General features: G+C 39.4%; 1 protein-coding gene across 3 annotated transcripts; it reads left to right on the top strand.

The window, feature by feature from the left end:
- The first annotated feature begins 1,903 nt into the window (after positions 1–1,903).
- Positions 1,904–11,617, top strand: iqck (IQ motif containing K). 3 transcript variants are annotated; one of them, XM_043229135.1, is made up of 9 exons: positions 1,904–2,652; positions 3,230–5,357; positions 5,657–6,012; positions 6,103–6,229; positions 6,712–6,764; positions 6,864–6,941; positions 7,054–7,138; positions 7,406–7,520; positions 10,846–11,617. In XM_043229135.1, exons 3-9 carry the CDS (start codon positions 5,942–5,944, stop codon positions 11,055–11,057), a joined length of 741 nt encoding a protein of 246 aa, XP_043085070.1. In that variant the 5' UTR covers positions 1,904–2,652; positions 3,230–5,357; positions 5,657–5,941; the 3' UTR covers positions 11,058–11,617. The 3 variants fall into 3 exon arrangements, with proteins under 3 accessions (XP_043085070.1, XP_043085069.1, XP_043085071.1); XM_043229134.1 differs by having other exon boundaries at positions 1,904–5,357; XM_043229136.1 differs by lacking the exons at positions 1,904–2,652; positions 3,230–5,357 and having other exon boundaries at positions 5,740–5,768; positions 5,877–6,012.
- The last annotated feature ends 2 nt before the right edge of the window (positions 11,618–11,619 follow it).

The raw sequence follows: 11,619 nt of genomic DNA, 5'->3' as shown, positions 1-11,619 counted from the left end.
GCTATCACTGATAATTAGACAATATTAACTGCTATCTTAAGGACTGCTAGCTGACTCCTAATGTTTTTGATACTATGTGTGGTCAGCCTACAACACTCTAATAAATGTTTTTAAATTTATACTCTTTTTTTTTTTTTTTGTCATTATAATATTTCTTATTTTCTTTACTCTATACCGATTTCTGTTATTGTGAAATATTAACCTGAATTGCATATTCAATTTCAAGATTTTTTTATATAAATATATTGTAAACAACTTCAAATAAACTCAAAGTCCTTGTCTCTCTGTGATCCAATTGCATGTATACATGAACAATACATTATACCAAGTATTCTGCACAAATATAAACAATTACGTTACATTCACAAAAGTTTCTCTTTTTTTTCCCTTACATATCCAGTGAACACGTTTGTAAACAAAACATGAACTCTACTGTTATGCTCCTCCTTAAACAGCTCTGAAATTGATTTTCACATTGTGCTTCACGTGGATGACACCGTTTTGACTCGGCTCAAACTAATTTAAAAAATGCACCTCCGCTGGTGTCGGAGAAGTCAAGTCTGCTGAGTCCGGTCCAGGAGGTTCCACAGAGCGGGAGACGGGGGCCGTAGGGCTGTGCTTGCAGGTGAACCACTTGATCGCGGAAAGGCGTGGTAGGAACCTTTAGGCACGTATTAAGGCTTGGGTCTCAAGACAACACCAGAGCAGGCCAGCCCGAACACAAGGAACTCTTCAATGAGCTGAAATGCTTCGAGGTCCCCGACTCATCACAGTAGCACTGCCCTGGTCCCCAGGAAGACTCAACCTCGGTTTGGTACTACCCTCATGCATTTTAGTGCCTTGGCTCAGTATTCCTGCAGGAAAGCCAGAAATGCAGGGCGGAGCCAAACACTGTAATAAGTACTGTATTAATAACATCTGAATTTAAGTTAGAAGTGGAAGAAACAACATGTGTGTGTGTGTGTCAGACTTTTTTTTAATAGTCTGTGGCCCTAAAAAGATTAAAGTGATCATATAATTTCAACATAATCAGTCAGTATGCCTTGTTTGTAATGTGTTTTATTGTTTTGCTGTCATAGCCATTTCCGCCACTTGCTTGCAGCATTCGGCCAATCACTGGACAGCTGCCATGAACACCTAAAATGAGAACGTTTGGCAGCTCTCTTCAATTCAATGCCGTTGAACAGAATTGGCAGAACAAGCCTAGCGTCACCGGCAAGAGCTGTTCTGTCAGTCAGATGCGTTATTTTGTGTGGAAAGACAAAAAAGTAGGTTAGATGGAAGTTTTTACATACAAATATAAGGTGAAGGTGCGAATAATACAGTTTTAGACAAACTCGGTAAGTTAACCAGTGAAACAGAAGAACTGTTGTGCGTTTCTTCAATGAATCCGTCTTATTATTATACAAATAGTGAATATTTGATTCAGTAAGCAGCTTTGTTTCTGAAAGAGTCGATGAATGACTCGCTTATTAAGTTTATTTAGACTGTAGTTTCTTGTTTAAAGTGATCGTATATTTCACAATATATTTGTATTTATGTAAAATAAATTAATAAAGCTACTTTTTGTTGATTCAGAGTTCAAAGTTAACACTTTTACCTTAAATTGGTCTTTTAAATGAATCGTCAAATGAATTAATCTCAGTTATTTTGAGATACATTTTATTAATTGGAATTAATTCGATTTTTAGTCAAGCCACCTTTATTTCTAGTGCTTTTAACAATACAGATTGTGAAGCGCCAAACAAGTACGTCTTGCGTGTTAATCTTGTAGTTGTGAGGCGACCCACTTCACATTCTGATCAGGTTTGTTTTCCTCTTTCATGACATTGCCTGCACGTGAGTTTTCTTCATAAAAAGGTCTACTGTGGACTCTTCACCGTTTCAGAAATTACATTTATCAAACTTGAGGAAGGATCCAACATTAATACCTTTCTTTTAAGTCTGAAAGTGATTTGATAGCCAGGCTTTAACTTCCCCACTCCAGCATTGTGGCACATTTTTATCCTCATAGACAGTCTCGTCTGCAAAGAAACGAAAGGAACTTCCATACTTGTCCGTTTTACCACTAGGGTCAATTTTTGACAAATAACATTGGACCAAGAACCGATCCCTGTGGAACTCCATCACCGCATGCTGATGACACCTCCAGGAAATAAACTCCTACAATGAGTGTGTTAACCCTGACATCAGGGAAATTCTGGGTCAAACTCGAGAAAGCAGGGGAGAAAAGGAACTTATGCTCAGAGTAGTTACCACTGTAACTTAAATACAATGTTCAAATAATAAAATTAATTGATTAAATGCAACAAAATGAAAAACCGACTGCAGACGGTGAAGTCGCTGAGGTAAAAGGTAGTAACATCTATAGTGTGCTAGTGTTTTGTTGTTACTGTTTTTATTTATTGCTTGCTCTGGCAGATTCCCTTAGAAGTACGCTGACTGATAAACAAAGGAGGTTTAGTTTGGCAGTATTTTTTAATTATTTTTTTCTCCTCTTCATCACGACAGTACCAAAAAACGGTGAAGCAGCTGAGATCCACATGAGACTATTATAAAGATGGCATTGAAGAAGTGTTCAGCCTGAAACAAGAAGATCCTGAGGAACAAACAGCTCGGTTTTCTTTCTCCTGGATCCTCTTTTTGAGGAATGTGAGCTTACGGACTTGTTAATATTGTTTTGGAACCTCTGCAGTTATCCCTTCAGTTTGCAATTTTTTTAGCAAATTAAAAATTTGTTGTGCAGCATACATAACAAAACGTCTTTCTCATTAATTTCTCATCGGCATAGAAATAAAACCCCAAACCCCCAATGCTTTGTAATAGTATGTAGATACTAAAAAGCAAAGGTCCTAGGACAGAACCCTGGGGAACATCGTGATAGTCTGAAATTAGGTTTAAACCACTCAAGCACTTTATCAGAGATACACCGTGGCCACCAATGCGTTGTAGTATTTATAGAGTATGCCCGGTTAGTCTAAGTCATTGCTGCATGATAGCAACTTGAAAGCTGCTGGAATTTCCCAGCTGCACGACTTTTTCACTGGTGATGCTATCAGTGTACCAGATCTTGAGAATCCACCGGAGACAATGCTGGCTGTTCATTTCTAGATCGTGTTTGCCATTAGCTTCTGTGTTAGATTGTGACTTTTCACAACAATAGACAACTTCATCTTAAGAGAGATTGAACCTTACAAAGATGACTGCTTTTGTTTTGGTTTTTTCCTAGACCTGACTCAGAAGAGTCAAGAGCTGAAGGATATGGAAGGAGAAGAACGGACTGAGAAAGATCGTTATTTAAAAATTGGAGAAAAGAAGACAGAATTTAACAGTTTTACCTGCCATCGCTGTGGAAAGAGTTTTAATCGAAAGCGAAACCTTAAGGTCCACGTCAGAGTTCACACCGGAGAGAAGCCCTACACCTGTCAACAGTGTGGAAAAAAAGTTTCATTCAAAAGCAAAACCAGGACGTCCACATGAGGAGTCACTCTGGAGAGACACTTTCTCTGTAAACAGTGTGGAAAGAGCTTCACTCAAAAAGGAAACCTTGAATTCACATGAGAGTTCACACTGGAGACAAGTCTTACATCGTGTCTACACCGGAAGCAACAACACGACAGAAACAGAAAGAGGGAGCAGGTCACGCTCAGGGATGTGTTGTGTTGTATTTATTTATTTATTCATGAAGCCCTTTCCAGGCTACACAGTGGAAGTTATTGAAACGTTAACATGCTGGAGAAAACGAGTATGACTGTAAGCGATACTTAACGTGAAGGATGCTCTCACTTTGAAAGGTAGGTGTTCTGTTCTTGGGTCACCCTTGGGATCATTAAAGTCCGTTTTGAGAAGTGTTTGTAAACACGTTATAAATGTTAGAAATGCATTCCTGAAACATGATGCAAAGACGGTGAACTATATAATACTTAACGGTGGAGTTATACCGTTAAAGTTTTTCACCATTTTCTTGATCAGGATTTATTGGGCGGGTCTAAATCAGAGCTCAGTGGAGCCGTGAGCACTGAAACTAACAGAAATGTTTTGGACTTTATTGTGAAACACTGATTGTTTGCTATCTAGCTATGCCTTCGTCACGCTACACGGTTGCTATAATTTACAAAACAACTGAGCCTGGTCTTCTTATTTAAATGAGTGGTGTGAGTGGGCGTGGCTTCAGTGCCGCAGATGGACACGCCCACAGGATTTGGGAGCAGATACCTTCTTTTATTTACTTTTCAAATTTGTCTGGGTGTACAACATGTTTCTGTGGCGTGACAAACTCCGAACGCACGTTTAATAGTGACTTCACACTGAATTTAATAGTCATTTATTTGGTACCAAATGCTGCAGAAAGATCCTATAAAAATTGTACAATACTCTTTTCTACTAAAAAAAAATTGTCACCTGATGGTGTTTCATCTTACGTCTGTCTTATTTAAGGACAAGTGTTATTAATCTGACTCCACTTACACACTTCTAGATGTTTTGTAGATTATTAGAATTATATTTGATGATGTTTCACAGCAGTTTATGTTCAGTAGTGTGACGTTAACGTGTGGACATTTCTTTAGTGTGTGAATGCACTGGTAACAGTGAGGAATAACCGCTCAAATAACGCTAAGTTGGGTGAAAACTAATACAATTAGACAAAGATGGATTGCTCTTTTCTGAGGTAAACGTATTCCTCTCAGTTAACATGGCTTTATAGATTACTTTAGGAGCATGCTTTGCCTCCTCTTCTACATTGTGTATGAAGTATAATATGAAGATGTGAATAAGATATTAAAACAACACCGCCACCGTGTGGCCGATGAATAAACGTGTTGTAGTTCTTATCAGTGTCTTATTGCATGTTTATATCAGTTAAGTTTTTATTAAGTTCATCAGTAACGGAGATAAGCATTTACTTGAAGTGGGCTCCCACCGCTAACATAAAATGGAGAATTACTGACACAGAAGTCGTTTTTTAAAATTCAGTTCATGTGTGTTCTAGTGCTTTTTTACGACAAAGCAGCTTGACAGAAAAACGCAGTGAGCTACCACAAAACTAACACTACAGTACGGGATGATAATAATCCTGAATCTTCATCTGAATCAAACGATTCGCTCCACGTGATCCGACTCGAGAGATCCGAATCACGGTGCGACTCAATGGTTCAACTGACTCGGTTTCAAAAAGCTCTCTTGATGCATTTTCCGTCGTATTATATAACGTTTCGTGACATGATATTTACTTGCCTAAAACGACTCGATCACGTTCGTTGTTAAGATCGCGCTAACATTAGGTTAGGCTATAATAATACATAAAATCTTACTCTGGAGAGGACAACGGTTTCCGCACCCTGGCCGCAGTGTTTAATGTAAGTCTAATGAATCAATCAAGTGATTTTTCGTTCATGTTCTGCTTTCTTCCTCGTGTGTATTTAAACTCTGAAAATGACTAACGTTTAGATCGCGTTTAGTTAAAAGAATCTCGATTCCCGGAGCCTGCCGTTTATTCATGTACATTTGTTTTTATTGTGTTTTAGAGAAAACCCGCGGGTTGAAAGAGATAGAGACTGACAGGTGTGTGTGTGTGTGTGTGTGTGTGTGTGTGTGTGTGTGTGTGTGTGTGTGTGATCCCTTTTTAGGACTTGTGTTGATAAATCTTTTAAATTAGTTTAGAAGGAGGAGAAGATTTTGGTCAATCCAGTCATCACTTCCTTAGTTACCGTCCCCATGGCTACAGACAACAAGCCGTGTCCGCTTTCTGTCGGGATGTTTTGACCGCGGTGAGAAAACACCGATCTCCAGCCAAACACACATACTCTTGTTCCTCGTCTCGGAGTATATATATATACATCACTAATCGTGTCGAATCCACGCGACACTCTCACCAGGGTTAGTTATTGGTCGACGGCGACTTTGGGAAAGTCTACAGTGAGGTTCGTTTGGTTTTGGAGACATGAAGGAGTCGTCCAGTCTGACAGACTCCGATTACTACCTGCTCTTCATCAGATGCTCCTCTCAAACAGAGTAATTTGACTCAACATCTGAGGCTGTTTATTCATTTGCTGGCTTGTTTGCTGTTTCAAGTGAAAATGTCCTTTTTCTATTTCCTGTCAGACTGTGGGCGGCCCCTGGCCTCGGTCAAGGGCCCAGTGGGTGTTATCTGGAGGAGCAGGTGTTTCCGCTTCTCCTCCCTGGTCTGGAGGCTCTGCTGAAAGAAGCACAGAAGCACCGCTGCTTGGAGGTCACTGCTAAATTCAATTAAGTTATTATTTGTTATATAGTTCAATTATTAACACGCTCTACTTTTAAGTACTCTTATATCATGTACATTTTAAATACCGTTTAAACATTTGAACGGTTGCATGTTATAGTTTCTACACAAAAATGAAGCGGCACTTTAAACATGGATGTTTCTTGAGCTCTAAATCAGCGCATTAGAGTGATTTCTGAAGGATCTTGTGTCTCTGAACTGACTGGGGATGCAACTTCAGCAAGAAATGACATTTCACCACAGCAATATAAAACGCTCATTTAAACCTGTAATACTATTTCACAATGTTACTGTATTTTATGAACACAACAGTATAGCAGATTTTGAAGAAAAATCGTAAAGTTGTCAAACTTTAGAAAGGTACTGTATAGACACGGTCCTCATCTATGCCAGGATTTTATAATATAACATCTTCATGATCATCTTTATTTCCCGTTGGATTGTCGATCCAGAGGAAACGGACAGCGTTTAACGGCTGTGACTTCCTCACTGAATGGCTTTACAAGTAAGAGAAATGTGACTCTGTTTATTGCTGTTCTTTGTGACTTTCGTACAGGTTAAACGTTTCAAAATATGTTCTTTATTTTTTGCACTTGTCCATTAGTAAAAACCCTCGTTGGACAGAGCGAACGCCCACAAGTTTCCATGAGATTCCTTTGGTCCAGAACTGGCTTCTTGAACAGTAAGGTGATCATTCCTCAGAAGCGTGCTCCGGCTCACGCCTCTCTCAGTTTTCTTTTAACCTCTGAATATGATTTGTTGACGTGACAGTATAAACGCTCTCTCTCTGTCAGTCCCAGGCCGCCCGTCCCATCTTCTCTACTTCTGACAGATGAGCAAGCTGCGCTGTTGATCCAGGCTTTCTGGAGAGGGTACAAGGTAAGAAGAGTGCGCAGAGATGTTCACTTGTGTGCTTCACGCTTCAGACAGGCAACGTCATTTTTCCGGTAAGGGAGCTTAGTGAGCGCCGATGCTCCCTAGTTTTTGGGATTTGTCAGGTAACGTTTCAGTGCACTCCCTGATCAGTGGCCTTACTGCCGAACAAGGGAGCTGATTGAGACGCAGTTTTGCTGTTTAAAGTGCTTGTCCAGTTATAATGTAGTAGAGTGGTGAATGCTAAATGATGCCGTCATAATGTTTTTTCAGATTCGTGCGCGTCCAGATGTGCAAGAGTTAAGGCAGTGGCAGAGAGACCTGCGGGAAGAAAACTGTGACATCAACAAAACCGTTCAGGACTTCTGGGCCCGTCAGGAGAATCGAGGTCGAAAACAAGCCACATGCTCTCTGGATTCATTCATTTCTAAATAAATCTACCCACGAGAGATTATTTAAAGCTATTGTTATTTGATTCAAGGAAATTTGTTACCCGTAAACATTTAAGATACAGTGGCCTAACATAAACTAAGGAATGTAAAAGAAGATAATCAGAGAAACATAACTTTTTGTACCTAGATGAATGGTCATGTGATGTGTTTTCGGTTGTGTAGGGTAGTGGATATTGTTTCTTAAGTGCCTAACTTAGCAAGCCAGAAGAGACAAGGAACCAAAACCCCATCCATGACAGAATGGAGAAACTAGGCTATGTCAGATTGTAAAGAATTTAGTGTGTGCGACTCGTAGGGAACAAATATCCATTATGCCATGCTGAAGGGAATGATTACTTGATCTAGGCTAGTACAAACTCTCAAATAAGGTTTGTTTACAGTAGCAAGTCGACTCAAGTCAAGATTTATCGTCATTCTGCTGTGTGTACATGTAGTGGAATGAAATGTCTCGTCTCGCAGGAACACAGTGTTATATATTAGTTAAAAACAATGCTAGAACTATATATAATTAGTATATCACCTGACTATACATATACCTTAAACAAATAGATTTTGTACAAAAACTTTACATAAATACTATAAATGAAATGCAAAAGAGATATTTTGGGGGAAGCAAAACATATTACAAGATGATTTGTAAAACACACACATATTATTCAGCATGGCCTTTATCACTGTACAGAATACTACAAAATAGTATGATTTCTGCTTATCAAATTGTAGAGGTAACTCCATGTTCAGCTGCAAAATCCTATTCAGCTTCACGTCTTCTGCTGTACTTTTCTCTGCACCTGGGTTGTGAATGGTTTGCACACCGAAACACATCATTAAAGAAACAAATCACCTAAAAATAAAAATTAAGTCCTATTTTACTCACCCCCAAGCCATCCTAGGTGTACATGACTTTCTTCTTTCAGACAAACACCTGGCTCTTCCAAGCTTGGTAAAGGCCAATAGCAGCTATTATTTTGAAGCTCTGTAAATCGAATATATGTGCAAATACTCATAAAACTAACCTATATGCCTTCCAGGGTTATCACATATCCTCCGAAGCAGATTGATGGGTTTCTGTAACAAAAGTAAATGTTTCTAGTTTTAAAATTAAAACCCCATGCGTGTCCCAGAGAGTGGCTTCTTGGTTGACATCTGACTCGATCTATGACATATGAGGTAATCTGCATCATAGGTTGAGTCAGAGGTCAGCCAAGACGCTCTCTTAGGACACACATATTGCTTCAGTTATTTAGACTAAAATTGTAAAACTAGGAATATTTTTGTTACAACGCTTTACAAGTGGATATATATGATTTACGGAGCTTCAAAATAAAGGCTGCTATCCACCAGCATTAGGAAGCTTAGATGGGCCAGGATAAACAAATCAGTAACTACAGGCAAGATCCTCAGCAAGTGAGTTATTAGATTCATCAAGGAGAAAGATTTCACCTTCTTTCAAGTCAGAATTAGATCAAAGAGAACATGGTGTAGGCTTTGCAAACAGGAACAACCTGCCGGGAAGTATTGTTGCTCCAAATTTGGGATCTGAAAGAGTCCTTTCAATGCAGCTCTACATTACAGCATTATCAGTGCTTAGCAACCAACTCTGACTTACACAGCTGAAACAAAGGACAAGTTCTCTTTCATTAGGACGCATTCTGTGTTACATCAACATGCTAATGAATAGTGTCTCACTTTAGAGTCCCAGTCAGTAAAAATTAACATTGGCAAGTGGAATTTGCAAGCCTAGACACTCCTCCATACGCAAGGGTTTGCAGGGAGGTAGTGGGCATCCACTTATTCAGATTTTTGCTTCAGTTTCTAGCGGTTGCTGCTGTCATAGTAAACACTCAAGTCATTCACCTTGAGTGAATAGAAACCCTCTCACTGGAGATCTTGTTTATACAGCACATTCAGTGGTGCTTTGCCAGCAATTTTGTTGCCAATCAGACTTTGAACAGAGAAGTGGTTAGACATTGGTCTGGCTCCAAAGTCACCTCCCATATGTCAGTATGTAAATGTGACATTTTTGTTGCTTTCTTCATGAAAAAGGGTTATATAGCTATTCGAGAAGTTCTGTGATGTTCTCAATATCGTCAACAATGTCCCATCAAATCAGCCGTAGTTTATGCTTGGTAACATTAATGCTAGAGTGGGCACTGCCCACAATTCCTGACCATCGTGCTTGGGAAAATGTGATGTCGGCAGGATGAACAAAAGTTATGCTGCCATCAGGGTCAGGTCATCACTAACATCTTCTTTACCATGAAACCACAGCATAAATTTTCCTGGAGACACCTAAGGTCAAGACACTGGCGCCAGCTGATTCTGACCACACACCAAGTGCAGTCTAATGTCAAGTGATTCAGATCATTCTGTTCTCCAGTAAGGTCCAAAACCCGCAGAGGAGACTAAATCACACCAAAAAAGAAGGCAGGCTTTAAATCAACACCAACAAGATATGTGAACAAGAGTTTCTTCAAGTGCTTGAGGGTATCCTTCCAATTAAACCAAACAGCAGTGCCAGTAAAAGATGGCAACATCTCAGGAATGCTTTGTGTTTTCTTCAGTAAGAACAACACAAATAATGATTATTGGCTCCAGCTTTGCTCCCACTTAGAGTCTGCCTCAGACTTTGGAAACATCAGAGGGGCAGATTTCGTTTGCATAGCATCCAATATCTGTTTGATGCCATCATACACCCCCTTGAAGTTCATTATAAGGAGAATAATACAAGACCAGGTCAAACAAATGAAGCTCTAGGCTCAACATTGCTAAAAAAAACTATATGCAAGAGAAAACAGCTGTAATTTTATGCTCCTAAAGCTGGGCTTCAGGCCAGTTTTTGCATCATCATTCACACGCAGGTTGGGCATTGGGCCTGTTTTAGGATTCTCCTTTTTGAATTTTAGACATTCATCAATTAAAGTGATGGAAAAGAAGTGCTGTGCTGGTGGAAAAAACGCAAGAACATGCTACTGCGACAGTCAAACTTTCTTGCAGTTCCCCTACCATCAGCAGTAGCGAATGTGCCTGGAAGAGTTATAAAAGAAAGGAGGACTGGATTAAAACTAGGGAAATATTTTCTAGTCAATTAGAAGCTATTCATTTAAGCCATTCGTTGATTAATTACGCAATTATATAATTGTTCCCGCATTTGGCAAGCTGATATATTGAAAGGTTATTTGCTCAAATCTAATTTTTGATTGTACACTGGTAGTCCTTGTACTGAATTATGACCTTTTGTTGTTTTGTTTGTTTTTCCAGTTTGGTCGGAGTTGGTTGAACTTGTTGATCGCTCTGACCAGAATGTGGAGGCTGGTGTGTCCATTGAGGTGGTTCCTCCTACACCTCAGAGCAGAGCCCTGAATACACCAGCTCCTCAGAGAACCTCAGAGAGAAAAGAGCTGCTCACGCCAAGCTTCTCTCCCCCACGCACCAGCGCTCTACATCAGGTCAACAACACAGCTGTAGAATGAAGCATTCCTGCTGTGGCTCTATTGCATAACCTGGTTTTGCTGAGTTGAATGCGTTCCTGGATCAACATCTCATTGACCCTGGGACAATACTGTGATTAACCAATCAGATTTCAAGAACCAGTTAATAGTTTTTGTGAAGTGTAGGTTTACAATCAGTGCTGGGTGCTTGTACATCAGTGTCATTCTTCTATCATTTACTTTTTAGGCATTACTCACGGGTAAGGTTAGGTTTAGGTGTAGAGATTTGGTCAAGACTAAATAGTTTGATTAAGATGTTGTTCCAGGGTCAACAAAATTTGTTGACCAAGGAACATGTTGAATTTTGTATGTCTCCCTAATTGGTTACACCCATTTCAGGTCTTGTAGTCTTGAGCTGATTCACATATATATTGCCAGAAAGTTGCTCTGCCCTCAATAAAAATAGAGGAATTCAATGTAGATTTAATCATAACAAAATGATTTAATATGTAAATTTTATATTATGCTTTGATATTAAATAAAAAAATAATAGTGTACTTAAAGGGATCCTACACCCAAAATAAAAATGATTTTTTTACTCACC

This window comes from Puntigrus tetrazona, unplaced genomic scaffold (genome assembly GCF_018831695.1).
Source record: "Puntigrus tetrazona isolate hp1 unplaced genomic scaffold, ASM1883169v1 S000000001, whole genome shotgun sequence".
NCBI classification, from domain to species: Eukaryota; Metazoa; Chordata; class Actinopteri; order Cypriniformes; family Cyprinidae; genus Puntigrus; species Puntigrus tetrazona.
This window is presented reverse-complemented; position numbering and strand designations above follow the sequence as displayed.

Excerpts from the sequence above, each read along its gene's own strand:
- iqck (XM_043229135.1), top strand. The coding sequence starts at position 5,942 with ATGAAGGAGTCGTCCAGTCTGACAGACTCCGATTACTACCTGCTCTTC. Across the intron at positions 6,230-6,711 it reads AGAAGCACCGCTGCTTGGAG|AGGAAACGGACAGCGTTTAA; the intron begins GTCACTGCTAAA and ends TTGTCGATCCAG. Across the intron at positions 6,942-7,053 it reads CAGAACTGGCTTCTTGAACA|TCCCAGGCCGCCCGTCCCAT; the intron begins GTAAGGTGATCA and ends TCTCTCTGTCAG.